Raw genomic sequence first — 19,361 nt, forward strand, 5'->3', positions numbered from 1 at the left:
TTGTTGGGAATGAGATGGAAACTTTCAATCATCCCATAATTGTAGGGGTGTGTTTAAATTTGATTTTTAATTGCAAATTTAATTGAATGGTGGAGAAAATTTAGGAGAGGTGATGGGATTTGGAGAGATTTTTTCTCAACTAAATTGGAAAGCTCATTTATAGGATGAACTAATTAAGAGGTGGGAAAAAAATGGAAGGAAAGTTTTCTCCTTGAGTCTATCTATTGAGCTTATTCATAAAGGAACGTTTAAGAAGGCCCCCTATCATTTTTCTTGAACGTGAAAGCTCTAGAGGGGTTAGACTTGAGAGGAGAAAGACAAAAGAAAAAACTCCATACTAGTGCATGTACCAGAGATCTGTTCTTTGTTGATCAAGAACGTGGATACAGGATCACTGATTTGGTTGGATCTCTCATCAAACAAGAAATCAATTTCATGGTTATGGCTACTGATTCATGGCTTTAATTCAAATGCCGTATTTTGAGGCACCATTGATGTAACATGCCATGAGTATGGGCCAGTTAAATCCACCATTAACATAGTTATATTTCAGTTGAATTCCTTCTGTAAATTGTTGCCTTGTGACTGTGAATCCATTCTTTTAGCCTTGACTGGTTACCATATTTGAACATGTGTAGAGTGCCGTAGTGTTTTTCCATAGTGATTTCAACACAATCAGCCAACAGCCCATGTGGGCTGATAGTGAATGGCCGAACCTGGAATGTCATATTAGGGCTCATGGAAGTTCCAATAGATCTTCGATTTGGTCTGAATTGACCAACCAGATCTGTTACTCATTATCTTACCGAATACATCTCTGGTTTGTGCATTCAAAAGCACTAGACTGAAAAGATAATAATATTAATATGGTTATTAAGGAATCTTTCAGATCAAACTGAATCAGTTATTGCAATTTTTCTTGTGCTGAAATTAGTATTGGGGAAAAACACTATAAACTTTTACTTGTGATGTGGGTGCAGCCATGATGTGACCTTTTAAATTAGTTTTATTACTTTATTTAATTTGTTTGGTCCTGTTGAAACTGCTATCTTGATTGAATATGTATCAATCCAACTAATTAGTTAGTGTTATGGTTTTGAGCCCTTGTGGTTGTTGGATTTGATGCATAGAAACCTGGTGGGCCTTGATTAAAATTGGGCACTTATGACTAATGTTGTAATATGCACTGGTTTACACCAGTAGTGGGTCCGGTTCAGTAATGGACCGCACTAGTCATTCAAGGACAACCTTGACCTCATGAGAATGTTAAAGGGGCCGGATTCTAATCACCCTATCATGGTACAAGATATGCAGATTTCTTCTAACCTAGGTGTAGCCAAAGCAACCTAGGTGATTCACTACTATGACAAGCATGCCAATTAAAGGTGTTTAATAATTAGACATTGTTTGTGTGGGCCCAAAGGCAAACAAACTTAATCTAATTGTGGAATGCCTCATTGTGTCATAGCGAATTGTTTGGATATGAATAGTTCCAAATGCCTAAAGGTACGAGACAATTCACATCCAAACAACATTTCTTTTCTTTAGCAATTGGTTGAATGCCCAAAGGTAAAAATCTAATTACGTTTTGTTGGTAACATATGTAATCCTGATTGTGACTTCTAATATGTTACAGCTCCTATTGATATGCTTGATTTGAACTCCATTCCCCTTTTAGAGGGAGACGATTTCCCATAATGGAAGTTGACTTTTCTCATAAATCTAGGTTGGAGAGACCTAGATCTCGCATTGCGGGTAAAAGATAAGCCCGTTGTCACTGATGAGTCATCTCCAGCTGAGTGACTCTCCTAACAAACTGGGAAAAGTCCAACCGTATCTGCAAGATGATCATGAAAGCCCGCATAAGTAGAAATATAAGAGGTGCTGTTCCTGACAAAGAAACAGTTTTCCAATACCTTGTGGCTATAGAAGAACAGTTTGTGGCATCCGAGAAAATATTATCACAAACTCTCTTGAATAAGTTGGTGAACATGAAGTTCAACCAGTCCAAATCAATCAGGGAACACATCCTTGAGATGAAAGACGTGAGCGACAAATTAAACAACCTAGGAGTAACCGTCACTGACTCTTTTCTTATCACTTTCATCATGAACTCTCTTCCAATCGAGTATGGGCCATTCAAAGTGTCTTATAACACACAAAAGGAAACATGGAGTTTTAACCAACTCCTCATGTGTACAAGAAGAAGAGAGGCTGAAACAGGAAAGGCGGGAAACCGTCAATCTTGTAACAAAAGGTGATAAGAATAAGAAGGGTCCTGCAACAAAAGGAAAGGGCCATAAATTGACTAAAGGCAAGGGTAAAACTGAGCCCACTTGTTTCTTTTGTAAGAAGAAGGGCCACTTCAGAAGTGACTACTCGATTCAAAGGTTGGTTAGAAAAGAAGAAAGCTCAGAAAGGGAAAGATGACACAGGTACTAATTTTTCCCTTGTGTGTGAATCAAATTTTGTTAAAACTCTCTTTGACTCTTGGTGGATTGACTCGGGTGCATCAACCCATATTGTGAACACCTTGCAAGGTCTTCAAAGGGCAAGGAAACCTAGTCTGAATGAGCGGTTCATCTATCTTGGAAATGGAAATAAATTGTTGTTCAGGCTGTAGGAGACATAGAGTTATCTCTTTCTACTAGTTTAAATTTACTTTTGAATAATGTTGTGTTTGTTCCTGGTTTCTCCAAAAACTTGATTTCTGTTTCCAGACTTGCACTTAGTGGTTTTAAATTGGTTTTTAATGGTTTTAAATTTGAAATTCACAAATCAAAGAAGTTAATTGGTTTTGGTTGCTTACAAGATTATCTATATAGACTAGACTGCTCATCAGACCTAGAAAATCTAGTTTCTTATACGGTAGGTGTTAATAGAAATTCCATTGAAGAGAGCTCATTGTTTCTATGGCATAGGAGATTGGGTCATATTTCAATTGACCGCCTCAAAAGGTTGGTAAGTGCTGGGATTTTACAGGCCATGAACTTTGAGGACTTCCCCACTTGTATAGATTGCATAAAGGGAAATCAAACTATTAAGAGGGGAAAGAATGCCACTAGAAGCAACACAAAGATAGAGTTGATTCACACAAATATATGTGGACCATTACCTACCCCTTGTATGAGTGGTCAAAGGTATTTTATTACCTTTACTAATGATCATTCAAGGTATATGTACCTAAATCTACTTCATGAAAAATATGAAGCCTTACAAGCATTTAAGATTTTTAAGAATGAAGTAGAAAAATAGACCGGATATCAAATTAATGTTGTACGGTTTGACCGAGGGGGTGAGTACTATGGAAAGTACACAGAGGTGGGTTAAAACCCTAGACCCTTTGCATTGTTCCTAAGAGAGCAAGGCATCACCGCTCAATACACCATGCCCGATTCTCCAAACCAAAATGGAGTTGCAGAAAGGAGAAACCAAACACTCATGGAAATGGTGAGAAGTATGATGAGCAACTCCATCTTGCCCACAAGTCTATGGGGAGAAGCACTAAAAACCGTCGTGTACATTTTAAATAGGGTGTGCACTAAGGCAGTCTCTAAGACTCCTTTTGAGTTATGGGTTGGAAAGAAGCCCAGTTTAAACCATGTACATGTATGGGGTTGTAATGCAAAGGTGAGGGTGTATAATTCTCATTTAGGAAAATTGGACCCTAGAACTCTAAGTGACCACTTTGTGGGGTACACTGAGAGATCAAAAGGATACAAGTTCTATTGTCCAAACAATACCCCAAGGATTGTGGAGGCAAGAAATGCAAGGTTCTTAGAGGATAACTTGGCAAGTGGGAGTGGAACTCCAAGAAACCTTGAGTTCAAAGAAATCAATACAATGGTTAGGAACTCTTGTACTGTTTTTCCTACAAACTCTACTGAAATACAAGAAGAACAACAACCTATAATAGAACAACCTATTGTGGTTGAATCGCCTATCATTGCCCCTAAACAGCCTGATCTTGAAAATCAGGATGAAGTGCAGGAGGTCCCATTTGTGCCAAGGTGATCCACTAGGATTAGACAAAGCACCACATCCTCAGACTGTTTACCTCTAGGAATCAAATTTTGGTGTAGATCTCTTAGAAGATCCACTAATGTTCAAAGATGCCATGGATAGCCCTAACTCCGCCTTTTGGTTAGATGCCATGAAGAGTGAGATTGACTCTATGGCTACTAATGGTGTTTGGGATCTTGTGCCGCAACCAGTGGATGTTAAAATTGTTCCATGCAAATGGATATTCAAAACAAAGAGAACACTTAATGGTGAAGTTGAGAGGTATAAGGCCAAACTGGTAGCAAAAGGGTACGTACGATACTCAAAAGGGAGTAGACTATAATGAGACTTTCTCACCTGTCTCTAAGAAAGATTCATTTAGAATCATAATGGCATTGGTGGCTCATTATGATATGGAGTTGCACCAGATGGATGTTAAGACTGCATTCCTAAATGGGGAACTTGAGGAAGAAATCTACATGGCGCAACCAGAAGGATTCGCTGTAGAGGGTAGAGAACACTTGGTATGTAGGTTAAATAAGTCTATATATGGCTTGAAACAAGCATCCCACCAATGGTATTACAAGTTTCACAGTGAAATTACCTCATTTGGTTATAAGGAGAATGTTGTGGATCAATGTATATACCTCAAGGTTAGTGGGAGCAATTTTGTCCTACTAATTTTGTATGTTGATGACATTCTGATTTCCAACAGAGAAATGGGCTTACTATACCAAACTAAGGAATTTATTACATAGAAATTTGACATGAAGGACATGGGAGAAGCATTCTATGTTCTAGGAATTGAGACCCAATGAGATAGAGCCCATAAAGTGTTGGGTTTATCCCAAACGGCATATATTCAAAGGGTCTTGGAAAGGTTTGGTATGGGACACTTTGCACCAAGTGTAGTACCAATTAATAAAGGGAATAAGTTTAGCATCGAGAGTAGTCCTCAAACAGAATATGAAAAGGAGGACGTGAACAAAATTCCCTATGCATCAGCTATAGGAAGTTTGATGTATGCACAAGTTTGCATAAGACCAGGCATTGCATTTGCAGTGGGAGTATTAGGTAGGTTCCAAAGTAACCTAGGAAGGGAACACTAGAAGGCTGCTAAGAAGGTGTTTAGATATCTACAGGGAACAAAAGAATTTGTTCTCACATATAGAAGAGGGGACAATTTGGAACTGTTGGGATATACTGATTTCGACTATGGTGGATGCCCCCGGCACTAGAAAGTCAATGTCAGAAAATGTATTTCTGATAGCAGGGGAGCTATGTCTTGGAGAAGATCAAAACAGAAACTAAGAGCATCCTCCACTATGGAAGCATAATTTATAGGGTGCTTTGGTGCTTTGGTGCTGAAGAACTTCATTACTGGTTTGGGAGCTTTGGTGCTCGATTGCGTTAATAGACCAATACGACTATTTTGTGACAATGCTGCAACTGTGTTCTTCTCAAAGAACAATAAAAGTAGTAGTCAAAGCAAGTACGACTATTGAACATATTGGAACTGGTAGAATGATTGTTGACCCCATGACTAAGGGGTTGTCCCCAAAAGAATTTTTGAACCATGTAAAAGACATGGGAGTAGTCAGTTCAATTCTTAATGTAATCTGATATAATGACATGTGTCTTTGTTCAATTTAATTTGCTCTATCTCCTTGTATCTTGAATCTATCAATTGTGCACAATTTTGTTGTGGACAGATGTATAAGAGAGGACACACTATGAATATTTAACACTGAGGGTTGTGATGTATGATGCCATGATACATGGAAGGAAGCCTTACCTGTAAGGGGACCACCATGATCTATGTCATACTTAACAATTACCTAAGTGATGTAACCATAATCCAAATCTGTACCTCTGATCAAGCTTGCATCTCGTTCCATGTCCACTATTCAGGCCAAGTGGGAGATTGTAAGAATGACTCAGATTGTGGCCCTCAATAGTGGCCATAATCTAGGTCATTACCATTTTAAGGATCCTAACGTTAGCTTGTTGGGAATGAATTGGAAACCTTCCACAATCATCCATAATTGTAGGGGTGTGTTTAAATTTGATTTTTAATTTCAAATTTAATTGAATGGTGGAGAAAATTTAGGAGAGGTGATGGGATTTGGAGAGATTTTTTCTCAACTAAATTGAAAGCTCATTGATAGATGAACTAATTAAGAGGTGGGAAAAAAATGAAAGGAAAGTTTTCTCCTTGAGTCTATCTATTGAGCTTATTCATAAAGGAATGTTTAAGAAGGCCCCCTATCATTTTTCTTGAACGTGAAATCTCTAGAGGGGTTAGACTTGAGAGGAGAAAGACAAAAGAAAAAACTCCATACTTGTGCATAGAGGTTGTACCAGAGATCTGTTCTTTGTTGATCAAGAACGTGGATGCAGGATCACTGATTTGGTTGGATCTCTCATCAAACAAGAAATCAATTTCGTGGTTATGTCTACTGGAGGAGGTAAGATAATTTTCTGTATTTGTATGCTTATTCTGAACAATAGAAACAGAGTTATATGTATGGCACTGGTTCTCATTTGAACCATATCCGATCATCCTTCGTACTTTTGAGATCTGGACAATTAGGTTCAGATCCTTTTATTACTATTGGTTTTCAGTTGGTACTTCTCAAAAATGGAACTTTGGCTGAGAAAGAGTAGTTGTGGTGATTTGTAGGGCCGCTCTATCCCAAGATGTTGCTGATAGTGCTCTCCTTTGTATACCAAAATAAAAATTTATCAGTTTAAAAATCTAAAAAATAGTATTAGATATACCATTTCACTGTAAAACAGAAATTACAACAATCACAAGCAGAAAAACTGCTTAGAATACAATCTTTCTTGGCCAGAGTAGTCTCAAACAAACAAACAAAGAAATAAATAAATAAACAAAAAAAAACAAAAGACCTCTCCCTCTCTTTTTTTTTTCTTTTAAATCTACAACCCACCAATAATCTTCCTTCATCAAAAACATCCTTCAACAGCACCCCAATCACAGAACCATTGGAAACAATTAAAAGTTTGAAGAAAGGCTTTTAATTTATCACCGCTGTGCAACACATGCAGTTGCCGAAAAGAGAGGACTTGGGCTTCCGCTTCTCTTTGGCTCTAGTTGAAGTGATTATTACTTTACTAGGCTTTGAGTTCCATGCATCTTCCTCTGATGTCTTTGCAACAGGAACAGGGACCTCTGTTTTTTGGGCTGATACCTTCACATGACTTTCTCCTTCCTTCAGGAAGTTTTGAAGTGGGGCTCTCAACTTCTCTGAGCCAGTTTTTTCCAATGTAGGATCTTGCTTGTCTATTAACACATTCTGACACTGTACTGGGTCATGATCAGATTCTTCCTTGCAATCTTTAGGTGATGGCAGTTCAGTTTCTGGAACTGGGTTTTCAATGCTAACATCAACCTTTTCTACAGATGTTTCAGATAGATGCTTATTAAGTTCAATCTCAAATACATCTCCTACTTCAGACCTTTGACGCAGTAATGGAGTTCTATCAGATTCAGTCCTCTCTTCAAGGGGAAACTCAAAATCAAAGATAGCAGGTTTACTTACCTCACGGAAGTTAATGTTTTCTGGATTCGATTCAGTACTGAATCTCTGCATGGTTTCTTTAGCTTCAATATCACAACTTGTAGATGCAGAAAATTCACCTTTTGCACTTCTTGTCCGGTTAAGTATTTGGCTCTGCTCAGAACTTTGTTCATGTGACTTCCTGGCTGGAACTTCTACAACTGGACAGGACATATCGATCTTGGTCTTGTGATTCTCTTGATCCAACTCATCAGCAGAGTTCCCACTTTCTACTGGCGTTACAGGACCATATTTGGAATCATGGTCAGATGCATCACATACTGATTCTTGTCTTGGAGAGCAGTTTGAAGCATCAGATGGTCCAGCTACCATTGCAGTCATCTCTGGGCACTTCACATGGTCTTGCACTGATTTTTCCTTTTCCAATTCAGGTGTTGAGACCAATGCTTCCATATTTATGCTTCTTGAATCGTGATGGGAAACTTGATTCATAACAACCTTCTTGCAATTCTGTTGATTTAGTTCTTCACTTGGTCTGGTTCCGTTTTCTGTACCCTTGATTTCCATTGGGTTGTCCTGTTTTGAATCTTCGGAATGAGGTGGAGAAACAGGGCATGTTGGGAGCAGAACCTCCACTGCTTCAATAGGATGAAATTGAGATAAAACTGGCGTCTTTGATTGTTCCTCAACTGTATTCTTTTCCATTAAATCTGAATTTTCTGTTTTCTCCACCATTTCTTTGGCATCTTCATTTTCTATTTTATCCCTCAAAGATGAGGTGAGTGTAGGAAATTCCTCCGCATGCTTGCTATCCATGATAGTAACCATCTCCGTTGGAACTCTGCCATCTGCATCCACTTCCGATTCCTCAGAATCTTTGCATTGTTCCTGAGAAATTGAAGTCAAATTGTGGTCAGGAAAATCAACTTGGTAATCATTCTCACTCAACTCTATATCGTCCATTTGGAAATCTTTCTCAATCTCCAACTTACGCGGTGCACCAAAGTTGCTTCCAATTCTGTTTTCGTCATACTTAGCGCCCATCATTCCGCACTCAAATTTAGAAGTATCCATTTCCTCCACCTTTGATTCTTCTACTAACCCCTCCAAGAGAAGAGATGAGTCAGGAATATATGCTGCGCCCATCACTCCACACTCAGATTTAAAAGTATCCATCTCCTCTACCTTCGATTCTTGTACTAACCCCCCCAAGAGAGGAGACGAGTCAGGATCATATGCTGGGCCCATCACTCCACACTCAGATTTAAAAGTATCCATCTCCTCTACCTTTGATTCTTGTACTAAGCCCCCCAAGAGAGGAGACGAGTCAGGATCATATGCTGGGCCCATCACTCCACACTCAGATTTAAAAGTATCCATCTCCTCTGCCTTTGATTCTTCTACTAACCCCTCCAAGAGAGGAGACGAGTCAGGATCATATGCTGCGCCCATCACTCCACACTCAGATTTAAAAGTATCCATCTCCTCTACCTTTGATTCTTCTACTAACCCCTCCAAGAGAGGAGATGAGTTAGGATCATATGCTGCATCCATCACTCCGCAATCAGATTTAAAAGTTTCCATCTCCTCCACCTTTGATTCTTCTACTAACCCCCCCAAGAGAAGAGATGAGTCAGGATCATATGCTTTGAGTTCAAATCCTGACCCATTCTCCATCTTTCTTGTATCATCAGTTAGAACTATATATTTGTCTTCGGGCTCAGCATCTTCTAGCTGGAATGGTTCTGGTGGTTTTGTAACCAGAACAGCTTCCGATTGTAAATTCATGGCATCATTTCTAACTAAATCCATTTCAACAGGTAATTGTTCTTCATTTCCCTTATTATCAACATCACTCGACAGAACTTGTGGATTTATATGACACACCTTGCTCTGAACTTCCATAGTTTCAAGCTTCTTTCCATTGGTATTGTTCATATGTGGAGCTTTCTCTTCTTGGGATTCCATGCTTTCCATTTTTATGCCATCCCCGTCTTCTGCTGCTTCTGAGTTTCTGTTGGGGGAAATGCTTCCATCGAGATATTGCACTGCTTCATTCTCTAGTGGTCCTTCCTCACCAGTTTCACGGGATTCGTTCAGTCTGAGAACGTCTGCAGTACTAGCCTGCATTTTAGAACCATCTTCTGAATATAGTTCTCCTTCAGCATGAGCTATGGTAAATTCCTGATGGTCATACTTCAGATCTTCAGATATCTTTGGTTCAGGACTGTGTGGTGTAACTTTTGTATCTAAAGATGAATTCCCTTCCAGTTCTCCCTCTGTTGAAAATCTACTAATCATTACATAGAAACTAAGGTACATAGCTACATATTTATGTAAATACATATACCCAATTGCAACCCACCAATAATGCAACATTATACAGCATTGGTTTTGTAAACATACATGGTGCAACATCATAGAGCTCATGTTCAATACTTACAGATTTCATGGTATGAAATACATGTTTCTACCCTATAGAATTTCCATTTTTATTTTGATAAAAACATACATATTTAGGATGGGATGAAAATGGTAGAGATTGTTAGAGAATAAATATTTGGAGACCTCACCTAACAGCTTAAGCTTTTGGTTTGAAAAGGTTACTTAGATGGTATAAGAGCCTGTTTGATCAAGTGATCTAGTGATCTAGTCTCTGAATAGGTACATATTTATTCTCTTACAAAGATGGTTAAGAATATATTATCAAACAGTCTTTTTATTGCTACTCAAATCTTCCTAGCAAAATTAACAGAAAACAATTCTGGTAGTTACATCACCATAAGATTCTTGAACAGAAAAACCAATGAGATACTAACCTTTTGTTATTGATGTTTGATTTTGAGCTTGGTGGTCCTCTCTCTTTGACAGGTTCTCTTCAGTAGATAAACCTGTGTGACCATGAATGTTGCCATTTTCTGATGGTGTTCCACTGGCTATGCCATTTTCATCATTTGAAGCCAATAAAAGAGATACTTTGGGAGCTTGAACTTCAGTTTTCTCTTGTTCTAAATTAACAGAAATCCAAATTTAGACAAATAAATAATCTAGATAAATGGATATAGATAGATAGATAGATAGATAGATAGATAGATAGATAGATAGATAGATAATTTAAAATATGCGAAGTCTTTGTGGAAATGCAATCCTATATTCCATTAATTGATATAAAGCGGATGCTGGAAATCCTAATACACGTTACAAACCTTTTCCACCAGATGTTTCCTTCTCTTCTTGTGGATCACTTATTCCTGATGGATTCTCAGAAGCTAAGCCTGCATGTTTTCGATCAGAGTCCTCTTCCTTTGGTGAACTAATCTGTTCACTTTTACTTTTTACATCTTCTGCACTAACTGAGGCCACTGATGCTTCTAAAGGTTTGTTGGAAGCATCAAAATCAGGGTTTTCTTGCCCTGTATTAATCCAATTACCAAGTTAGAAAAGATGAGTGTTCCTATTTTTTCATGGAAGTAGATCATTGGAGATATCTAGTAACATACCTTCTAGCCCAGACGCATTTACGTTGCCCATCTCATTGCCCATGTCAACTATCCAAAACCTGCAACCTCAGTGAGATAGAAAGACAACTATATCAATCAGTTGTGACAAATATAGTCTGCCTACCAGAATATAAGAAGCTTAGTGTCTCAGAATTCAAATATGGGAGGCCGTGAACTCCATACCATGATGATTGCGTTTCACATTCCAAGAACTATAAGCATTAGTAGACAGCTTCATTTTTAGAGATTGCCAGAGTGTTAGTACTTGATTGAAGCAGCTTGTTCATTTATTGCTTAAAGCAAAAGCCTGAATTGGGTCATTAGTTAGAAATAGTAATGAATCGGAAAAAGAGAAAAGAAAAGTAAGAAAGAAGGATATAGATTACTGGCAGGCTCCTTTTCTTTTGACATGGATGTTCTCTTAGTAGAAACTTTCGAGTATTAGTAAGAAGGCCGCCGACTAGATGCCATTTTTACTCACCAACCACCTGAGGTAATTGATCTTCCTTTACAACCAAGTCTATTTAATTGGAAAAAAAAACGACTTTAGCTAATGACCAATGGAAATGAATGTTTAATTTGATATACTCATTTTTCAGTAAGAAGATGAAAATTTGTGTTCTCATAGAAGGTGTTGTTTATTGTGATTAATACTGTAAATAAATGTTAAAACTATTAAATACAAGGAGAACCAGTGAACAGAAATAATCTGAGATATGCTAAATTCATCCTGCCTGATGTGCCTGACGATATGATTCTGTCTCAACAAATTATTATATATAATTTGGAAAGTGATCAACAATTATGAAATTGCCCCGCTGTCCCATTAGTTGGATTGAGTAAATTGGTCCTTGAGCACAATATCTGCACATCTGTTCCATGGACCCCCCACCACCTAACTGAAAGGATCAACCAAAATCATTGCTGGATCTCAGCATTCCCCCTTTTTTTTTCCTTTAACCGGCTTTTGTTTCAGCACAAAATGGATTGTAACCTTTTCAGGCTGAAACATTTGTGTTACAATTTCACTCGTTTTGTTTTACAATGACAAACTTTGTTTTCCTTTGCTATTTAATAATTTTTTTCTGTAAAAGGGATGAGAATAATGGCTGAAATATTTCAGTCTGAACAAGTTTTACAGACAAATGCAGCCTGAATGTTGAGTTCAAAAGAAAAGCATTCATAATGAAGATGTAGATCTTCAGGTATGAGCCATAATTAAAACCTGGAACCCATATATCCTGTGGATTGGATCTTCATGTTTCTGCATAAAAAGTAAAAAAGAAAAGAAGTGTTTGGACGGATCAGAAGGTTACGGTCCTTATTTGGAAGGGTCGGTTATTAATTTGGTTGCTAAATAGAAAGGGTTGGTTATTGGATCTTCATGTTTCTGCGCAAGATGTGTTGGAAATAATTAGAAAGGGCCGGGTTTGAGGAGCATGATACTGACCTAACTCTTATTATTATTATTATTATTATTATTATTATTATTATTTTCTGTGTAATGGGTTTGGGACTAAGATCGTAAAGTGAGGTGGGTCTGTTGTTGAAGATATCTTGTTGTAAAAGCAATTCTAGATGAATTGAAGTTGCATAAGACAGTATTTATTAATGCTAATCTCATCATCACTCTGCTTTATCTTTAGAATTCTCTACTATTCTATACGCTTGAAAGTAAACCAATTGGTCCCTCTCATGACGTCGGAGGGAGAGAGAGAGAGAAAAAGGGGTGATAATCCATTGTGCCCACCTTGTAGAAAAAATTAGCTGTTTGGAATGATTATATCAACTTGCATTTTCTATCTTCACGTTTTCTCATTTTTATAATCAGAATATACAACCGTTAAGGATGGAAATGAGACGATGAGAATTACTAACTGACTTGCCTTTGTAAAGTAGTACTCATGGCGTTCACCTATAGTTAAAATTTTGGAAGGTTGGGCTTTGTGTTGAGTAGGCCATGCTTTGATAAACTTTACAGCTGAAACCTTCTATATACGGAGCCTACCTGAATGAGAATGATGAGTTGAACAATTTTGGGGGTGTCAGAAGATGAGCTGCACCTGCACGGGATTGCCTTAACATTCAGAAGTTTGTTGGTTATGGATGGTTTAACGTTTAAGCACCCAGGCAAGCTTGATCTTAATTAATTGGGTGCATCCGTGCATGTAACCAACTCACTCGGACTCCTCGTCTACTGATCCACAACCACTAGGCACTGGCCAGAAGACCTTATAACCGCACATCGTGAACAATTCCTCAAACTTTATGTTTAACTTATGTTGTAAATTGTAAGCAGGAGATATTCCCGATGTGCAGCTGTAAATAAAGCCTTCCTGTGCAAAGTGCAGGCCGTCCTGGGCTCTGCCGCCCTCCCCAAAGATAATTTGGGGGTCAGCCCGGCATGGCTCATGGCCCAAGCCCGTGTGGGCTCATGCCGTGCCACCAGTCTGGGTCGGGCGAGCTGCAAGCTGTGTTGGCACAGTTGGGCCATAGACTAGGCCTTAGGAGTGGGCCAAACTAAAATATTTAACTTTTCTTTGCTAAGCAAAACTAAAATATTTAACTTTTCTTTAGGAATTATTTGAAAAAAAAAAGAAATCTAACAAATAAATGAAAAAAATAGTTAACTAAATAACAAATCAAAGAAGCAAAGACTCAAAGTGAATAACAAATTGGAAGAAAATTAGGAATTTTATTTCATTTAAATTTGAACTATACAAAGCATATAATGGTTGGATGAATGAAATATAATAATTGGAAAATGGAATAAATTAATAAAATATAAAAATACAATATAGCTACAAATTGAATTTAAAAAATTATGTTATTAAAAAGTATCAAATAAATTAAATAAAATTAAAACAAAATTTACAATAATTTGGAAAAATGCTATTCAACTATTGAATATACAAAAAATATTGACTTCATATTTTCTCCTATCGTTCTTAACTTTGATTATCTGCTTCAGGTAAAACATCAGGTGTAGTGTCATGCCCTCCTTTGTCTTGTAATCTATCTTCAGCATCCAACCAATTTAAAGCAGATGCACATATCTAGACTTTCATCATTCATAAGCTCCTCTTGTCGTCCAACACCCTAGTACCTAGGGGTGTCAATTGTATTCGAAAATCCGATTTCGAATTCAATATTTGACATAATCGAATTGAATTCGGATAATTCGAATATGTAATGAGTCGAATTCAGTTGTCCTATTCGTACCGAATAGTTAATCGGATTCAAAATTTGAATATGACCTGATTCGATTCGATAAATATCCGAATTTAACTAATTATTTAATTCTTATATATAATATATAAAATGTTTAAATGTTTTATATAATTTATATTTATAATAATTAAATTATAAAATTAATTTATATTTATATACTTATATAAATAAAATATTTATCTTAAATATTTAATTATTTATTAATTACCTAAAGTAATTATTTAATCGAATTCAAATCTAATCAAATATTCAAATATTTAATCGGATTCAAATTCGGATTTTGCCTGATCTGATCTGTTTACACCCCTACTAGTACCTGCACTAAAACAAGACTTCAATGGAATTGTAGATACTAGAGGGGTTAGTAGATAACGTGCCATGGCGGCGAGAACTGGATAGTTTTTTGCATGTTCACTCTACTAGGCTAAAATATCAAAATTATTTGTTTCCTCCGAAGCAAAGGAAGAATCACTTAAAGTAGAAAAATTTGCTTGTAAATAAAAATTAAGTTCAACAAAAGAACTTGTTGTCGAGGTAGTGGATTTCTGCCTCTTATAAAATAAAAAAGTTTTTTTCTTCCACTACTGGACTCAAGTTCATAAGTGGAAGATGTAGTTATACAAGTTTGTAGAATTTTTATTATTCCCTGTTACTTCAGATTCATATAAACTATACATTTCAAACAATAAATAATTAATTTCTTCTTTTTTATTTCCAATTTCAATATCCATATTTTCACAATATGTTTAAAGTAAAATATCTAAACCATCTTTCCTAATCCTAGGATCTAATATTGTAACTAAGCAATAAAGAGGAGAAATGTCCTCCCAATATTTTTAAATTTATTTTCTATTATTTCAAAAACACTTTTAAATTGTGGATTCTTTATATATTTTACAAAATAACCACTAATCACCATTAATTGATAAGCTAAATTACAATTAGTTCGATAATAAATACCTAATAATTCATTAGTTACATCATAAAAGTGTCTTAAAAAATATCTTATACAAATTTCCATTTCCCAGTTTCCCTCAAATGTAATATCAGTAAGCATTTATGCATTATAAAAATCACTAAGAATTTGTTTATGAGAAATAAACTTTCTAACGTAGCATAGGTAGAATTTCATATATGTTTAACATCTAATATAAAATGTTTGTATTTTAAACCATAATTTTGACATAAATATTTAAATTCTTGTTTTCTTGCTCTAGAACTTTTAATATATATAATACAATTTTTAATTTTAGAAATATGAGTAAAAATAATATTTCAAGCATCTTGAATACATAAATTTAAGATGTGACATGCACATCTGAAATGAAATAATTTACCATTTAAGCATAGTTTTAATTGAGATTTTAAAATACTTATTGTTGCAATCATTATTACTAGCATTATCAAACTAATAGAAAATAATTTATTATCAATTCCATAAGCATGTAAAGTATTTAAAATACTTGCAGCAATAGCTGGGCCAGTATGTGGCCATTCAAGCCTAGTAAAACTTAAAACAATTTTATTTAAAAGCCAATTTTTATTAATAAAATGACTGGTAACACAAATATAACTTATGCTAAATTTAGAAATCCAAATATCAGAAGTAATTGCAACTTTAGAATTAAGATTTGATAACATATAAATTAAATTTGGTTTATATGAATAAAAAATTTTTAAAGCATCTGATCTAATATTATACCTAGAAACTTTTTTAAATTGTGGGTTTACAGAATTACATAACCATTTTTCAAGTTTAGTATTTTTAGTTAACAAAAATGGAGTTCAACATGTACAATGTATTTTCCTAATTATTGCCTCATTTTTTCTTAAGAATATTTAAAAGTACCAACCCCCCCCCCCCCCCGCCCAATTTGTGTTTGTGTTGTTTCTCTCCATTCTTCTTCTTCTTTTTCTTCTTCTTTCTCATGGGTGAGCAAAATGTCTATCCAAATGGCTAGTACCACCATTGCTACAATGGTTAAAGTTTTCCTACATTTTTTGCGAGATCATATCAGCCCCCCACAACATCGCACAACACATCTTTGTTGTGTATTGGGAAAATTTCCCGATGATGAAATCATCATTTCTGGTATTATCATCAGGAGATGTTCCCAAGACACAGTGAGGATGTGTTGTGGGACGTTGTGGAGGGATGATTTGAACTCATTTTTGGCAAACAACTCTTTTTCCCTTCCCCTAAACCTCCTCTATTTTAAATATTTTCCAAACCAGGCTAATCAACTTAGTGGCATTCTTTCTCTTTCCCCTAAAATCAGTACTAGGGGTGGAAGTTCTATCAATATCAATAGCATCTATATCGGTGCTAATACTACCATGTTGTGATTGAATATCATCGATATTGAAAATTTGGGGAATTGGTTTCAGGAGGAGCCAACCATTTTTTTAAATTCTAAGAATATAAAAATTAATTTAATTTCAACAATTGAAGCCTTTCAACTCCAAGAGTCCAAACCTCTCAAATTGCCAACTTGAGAGTTGAGATACTTGAGCTGTTGAGCATGCCTTTTTCTTGTTGAAACATCAATAAAGTTGAGAATTGGAGAATTAAAGAATGTATGAGAGATTGAGACAGAAGAGAGTATGAGAACTAAAGAAGAGATTAAGAGAATTGTTGAATTGGTATGTTGAGAATGGTGGAGGATAGGGCTATTTATAGGAATTGAAAATAATTCAATTGCCAAAATACCCTAAAAACTAGCCATTTTTTAGTTGTTGGGAGGGGTATTTTGGCCATTGTAAAGTTATTTATCACTTTAACCAAAATGTCCCCCAAACTAATTGTTATATAGTTGTTGGGGGTCATTTGTGTCATTCTTTCTCCCCCCAAAACCAAAATACATAAATACCCCCTATATAGTTGTTAGGGGTATTTTTGTAAAAAACCCCCAAAAAGCTAAAGCAAGCCATTAGGGCCCCCAACGGCTAGTTCATCAGGTGGGTCAACCACGACCCACTACGGGCTAGGTCGTGCTAGCCTGTGGACCTGGAACCCTAGGCCCAATACAACTCAAACCGTCGTGTCGGGCCTAGCACGAGTCGCGTGTCGTCGCCCCATGCTATGTCGGGCCGTGAGTGGCACAACCTGATCTACACCTCTACTCAGTCTTTATTTTTTGGTAAAACATTCAAAGCCTGGATATGGTTAAGGAGTAATTTGAGTTCAATCTGCCTCAAAATTCCTAATGCCACTGAATGGTCCTGGTCAGTTTAACGGGGAAAGGATTTGCAATTCATGGGCAAATGTTGTTTATAGGGGGTGGCGTTGGGCATAAATAGGGGTGCAACTTGGGTGGGCCCAGCTCGAGCCCGAATCAGCCTAACCCGAAATTTTATATGAGCTGGGCTTGGATTTTTGATCCTTGGGCTGGGCTCGGGCCTAAGAAGTCAGTTTTTTTTATTTTTTGGGCCGGTCTCGAGCCTAGCCCTTAGGTAGCCCGAACCTGACCCAATTATATACATTTATACATATATATGTGTATATATGTAAATGATGCATACATTTTTACACATATATACATACATATTTGTATAGGTATTTTACATACATACATAAATATATGTATATATATTTGCATAAATACATGTATATGTATATATGTATAATTTTAGAATGGGTTCATTGACTAACCCGAGCTCGGCCCCGGCCTGAGCCCAACCCGAGTGCATCAAATTACAGGGCGGGCTGGGCTCGGGTTGGAAAAATTGGGCTTGACCTCGGGCTTGGGCCTTAAGCCCAAAATTTAGGTCCGAGCCTGGATTGACCATAAACCCAGCCCAACCCGCCCGACTTGCACCCCTGGGCATAAATACATATGGGAAACTAATAAAAAATTTTGAGATAGACTGAAATCTAAAAAGGCTTCCGGTATCATGTCTTCCCGGCATCATAGGTTTACCCTTGCCAATAGGAAAACCATTTTTTTTTGTTTTTACTTTAATAATAAAATTAAAGATCTATTCTAACCATTGGTTTTACATGTTTCCAATGTTAAGGGTGTTTTGATGTTAAGATGGCCACCTTATAAATATAATAATCAGCCAAGTATATTATTATTATTATTATTTTGCACAAATGCTTCAATTACTATGTAACAGGTCAGGTGACATTCTCTCACCCCGGGCCTTGCAATACAAGGACTCTCTCTCTCTCTCTCTTTATATATAATTAGACGTGTGATATCAGCACATCTCTCCTTTCAGCAAACCTATTTATATTTATCTTTTTTTTTTCCAATGCTCTTCGCCATTAATATGATTACCCCATACGTCTCTACCAATTTCCATCCGTATGTGTTCAGTTTTTATTAGGAAAATTTTCCGATTAGTAACCTGTACTTTGGGCCTAATGTCACTTTGGTCCCCGAATTTTAAAATGTGACAATTCAGTATCCAAACTTTTAAAACGTGACAATCCAATACTTGTCGTTAAATAACTGTTAACCACCTATTAAGTGGCATTTGAAAAGGATATAAATGCCCTTCAAGTGTTATTTAATTTTCTTTATCAATCATCTAAATGTTGATAAAAAATTAACAATACCAAATCTGTCTTTTCCATTCAAGAAAGTTGGGGTCACTTTTGAGTGGGCATTCTAGTGACCCCAACTTTCTTGAATAAAAGAGGCAAGGATTTGAGACTCATAATTTTTTGTCAATGTTTGGATGATTGATAAAGAAAATTAGATAACACTCAAAGGACATTTGTGTCTTTTTCAAATACCACTTAACGGTTAACAACAGGTATTGGATTATCATGTTTTGAAAGTTCGGGTGCTGAATTGATGCATTTTAAAATTGGGGACCAAAGTGACACTAAGCCCAAAGTACAGGGTACTAATCGAGAATTTTCCCTTTTTATTATTGTTTTCTTCTTTTAAAGCATCTAAGAAGCGCCAAAGAGATGGTTCATAGGTATTCACTTGCTGACCTTTTGTATTTTTAAAGTGTTTGAAACTATTGTAACACACGTCTCAATGGTTCCGGATCTTCTACCAATGCTTTAAAAATCGATCCAGAACTGGAATCGTTCTTGCCATTGATTTCCGAGTTAATGGTTCAA

The 19,361-nt window shown here is 36.4% G+C and overlaps 1 protein-coding gene across 1 annotated transcript; it reads right to left on the reverse strand.

Annotated features, from left to right (window-relative positions):
* Positions 1–6,785: 6,785 nt before the first annotated feature.
* LOC104613251 (uncharacterized) lies at positions 6,786–11,555 on the reverse strand. Its single transcript, XM_088895108.1, has 6 exons — positions 11,434–11,555; positions 11,231–11,354; positions 11,048–11,106; positions 10,754–10,960; positions 10,367–10,555; positions 6,786–9,826 (listed from the first exon to the last, which is right to left on the reverse strand). The coding sequence occupies exons 3-6, from the start codon at positions 11,088–11,090 to the stop codon at positions 7,044–7,046; spliced, it is 3,222 nt and encodes a 1,073-aa protein (XP_088751234.1). The 5' UTR covers positions 11,091–11,106; positions 11,231–11,354; positions 11,434–11,555; the 3' UTR covers positions 6,786–7,043.
* Between the last annotated feature and the right edge of the window lie 7,806 nt (positions 11,556–19,361).

Source organism: Nelumbo nucifera, chromosome 1 (assembly GCF_055504915.1).
Source record: "Nelumbo nucifera cultivar China Antique chromosome 1, China Antique-T2T, whole genome shotgun sequence".
Taxonomy (NCBI): Eukaryota; Viridiplantae; Streptophyta; class Magnoliopsida; order Proteales; family Nelumbonaceae; genus Nelumbo; species Nelumbo nucifera.

Coding starts and splice junctions, on each gene's coding strand:
- LOC104613251 (XM_088895108.1), bottom strand. CDS start 11,090: ATGGGCAATGAGATGGGCAACGTAAATGCGTCTGGGCTAGAAG. Junction 10,961..11,047: donor AAATGCGTCTGGGCTAGAAG/GTATGTTACTAG, acceptor GGATTAATACAG/GGCAAGAAAACCCTGATTTT. Junction 10,556..10,753: donor GGAAACATCTGGTGGAAAAG/GTTTGTAACGTG, acceptor CTGTTAATTTAG/AACAAGAGAAAACTGAAGTT.